General features: G+C 35.9%; 1 protein-coding gene across 1 annotated transcript; it reads left to right on the top strand.

Annotated features, from left to right (window-relative positions):
• The first annotated feature begins 727 nt into the window (after window positions 1-727).
• Window positions 728-1693, top strand: LOC141630256 (uncharacterized). The gene has a single exon (XM_074443103.1). The coding sequence runs from the start codon at window positions 728-730 to the stop codon at window positions 1691-1693; it is 966 nt and encodes a 321-aa protein (XP_074299204.1).
• The last annotated feature ends 976 nt before the right edge of the window (window positions 1694-2669 follow it).

Raw genomic sequence — 2669 nt, forward strand, 5'->3', positions numbered from 1 at the left:
CCATAGGGTGCTCAATTTTGCTATAAGTATAAGATGGTGGAGGCAGGAAACTTCAAGGGCATGTAGGGAAAATTTTGAAGATATATCTGATATATGGACTATAAAAATCAAACTTTGGATGAAAGAACTCTAGAATCATCATACAATGCCAACATAAAATCATTTCCAGAGACAATTAAAAATCACGCAAGCCGCAGCACAAATGGAATTAGACACTCCCCATGATCCTGTATCTACAAATACAAAATACAAGCCATGAAATGTGGGACATATAATTTGACTTCAGTTATTCTTGTTTAAGATCGTCTTAATTTAAGTTGTCTCACAAACTATTATAATTTCACCGTCCTAAGTTAAGACGATCTTAAACAAGAATTTGTAACTTAGATATAGTGATTATTACTTCTTTATGATATGTTTGTTCTACCTGTTGAATTTAAATGTAGAAATGTTTTAGTTTGTGTGAAATTGGAGTTTTTAATTTTATGTTGTTTAGTTGGGGATGTTAGAAATTTGATATTGTGATATTTATAAGAGTAATTAGGCTTAAATTTGTTAAAATTAGTTTAATTAATGTTGTGATTTACTTAGTTAATTAATGTTTGATAGACTTAAGCAGTTAGCTTACTTAGTATAATTATAAGCTAAGTTATTTTCTTATTGCTAATGAGTTCATTCATGTCTTTTTTTATCCTAAGTTGTATTTCTCTTTTTATATAGAACAATAATGAAGAGGGTGGAACGAGAATGGATGTATGAACGGGTGGATGATAGAAAAATGGTTAAGTATGAATATGTAGTTGGGGTGAATAGTTTTATAGAATATGTTAAAACCCAAGATGAATTTAGTCATTCACAACTCATTAGATGTCCATGTGTCAAGTGCAAAAATATGAAATACTTGAGTGAATTTGTGGTGCACGAACATCTTATTAGGAAGGGTTTCACGGGGAACTATTATGAATGGGTGTGTCATGGTGAGCCTTTTTCTTTTCCAATACCCAACAATGAACCAAACACCCACGCTTCCATTGGCGGATCATATCGAGACATGGTAATAGATGGTTTAGGAGACACGGCGTTAGACCTTTTGGAGGAACCTCCTATCGGTGAAGAAGAAACTCCACACCCTCAATTGAAGAGTTTTTTTGATATGTTAGAAGCGGCGGAGATGCCTTTGTATAAGGGGAGCGATATGTCAGTGTTACAAGCAACTTCAAGGCTTATTAACATAAAATGTGAGGATAACTTATCGCACAAATGTGTAGATAAGGTTGCCTCACTTCTTGAAGATGCTTTACCTCGGGATAATGTGATGACCCGCACATTCTATAACGCAAAAAAATTGCTTAAAGCTCTTCAACTTCCCTATCAAAAGATTCATTGTTGTGAAGAGGGTTGTATGCTCTTTTGGAATGAAGATGTGTCACTTGAAAAATGTAAGAAGTGTGGCAAAGATAGGTACAAGCCAAAACCTGCAAGTGGAAAGAGCATACCTCACAAATTCTTAATCTACCTCCCTCTAGGTCCAAGATTGCAACGACTTTATGCAACTAGGAATATTGCGGAGGCAATAAGATGGCATGATCAAAACCCTCGTGTGCAAGGTACATTCGCTCACCCAAGTGATAGTGAGGCTTGGAAGCATTTGGATAAAATGTTCCCACTTTGCCAAAGAGCCTCGAAATGTTAGACTTGGTTTGTGCACAGACGGTTTTAAACCATACGGTCAATTTGGGAATAATTATTCATGTTGGCCTGTAATTCTTACTCCTTATAACCTACCGCCATGGTTATGCATGAAGAAACCGTTTATGTTTCTTTCCTTGATTGTTCCCGGTCCTAAAAATCCTAAAAAGAACTTGGATGTCTATTTACAACCTCTTATTGAAGAGTTGAAAGACTTGTGGGAGGTTGGTATACCCGCTTTCGATGTGTCGAAGAAACAAAACTTTCAGCTCAAAGCCGCTCTTTTATGGACCATCAATGACTTTCCAGCTTACGACATGCTTTCTGGTTGGGCAACTGCCGGTAAACTTGCTTGTCCTTATTGTATGGAAGAATCAAAGGCCTTTTGGCTTCCTCACGGAGGTAAGATGTGTTGGTTTGACTGTCACCGACATTTCTTATCCACTAACCACGTATTCCGTTATAATAAAACATCCTTTCTCAAGAATAAGTTTCAAAAAAATGATGAACCCCCTCCAATAATGTCCGGATTTGAAATTTGGGAGAATATTCGTGATTATCCAACTATCATTGACGGTACAGATGCTGAATTTAAGGAGTTGAAAAAATTGAAAACGGGATGGTTTAAGAGAAGTATATTTTGGGAATTACCGTATTGGAAGCATTTGTTGCTAAGGCATAATTTGGATGTCATGCATATTGAAAAGAATTTCTTTGAGTTGTTGATTCACACAGTGATGGATAATAAGAAGAAAACCGCCGACAATCACAACTCAAGAAAAGACTTGCCCAAATTATGCAAAAGATCACATTTACACATAAAAGAGAAAGATCACATTTGCATATTGAAAAGAATTTCTTTGAGTTGTTGATTCACACAGTGGTTATTTGTACAAGTTAGTGTCTTGTTATATAAGTATGTCCCTTGAAATTGATTCTTTGTTTTGGTATTTCAAAGGCGAAGGATAGGGAGGGAAAGA

Source organism: Silene latifolia, chromosome Y, assembly GCF_048544455.1.
Source record: "Silene latifolia isolate original U9 population chromosome Y, ASM4854445v1, whole genome shotgun sequence".
NCBI classification, from domain to species: Eukaryota; Viridiplantae; Streptophyta; class Magnoliopsida; order Caryophyllales; family Caryophyllaceae; genus Silene; species Silene latifolia.

What these genes read in the sequence shown, in the direction of transcription:
- LOC141630256 (XM_074443103.1), top strand. Translation starts at nt 728, where the DNA reads ATGAAGAGGGTGGAACGAGAATGGATGTATGAACGGGTGGATGATAGA.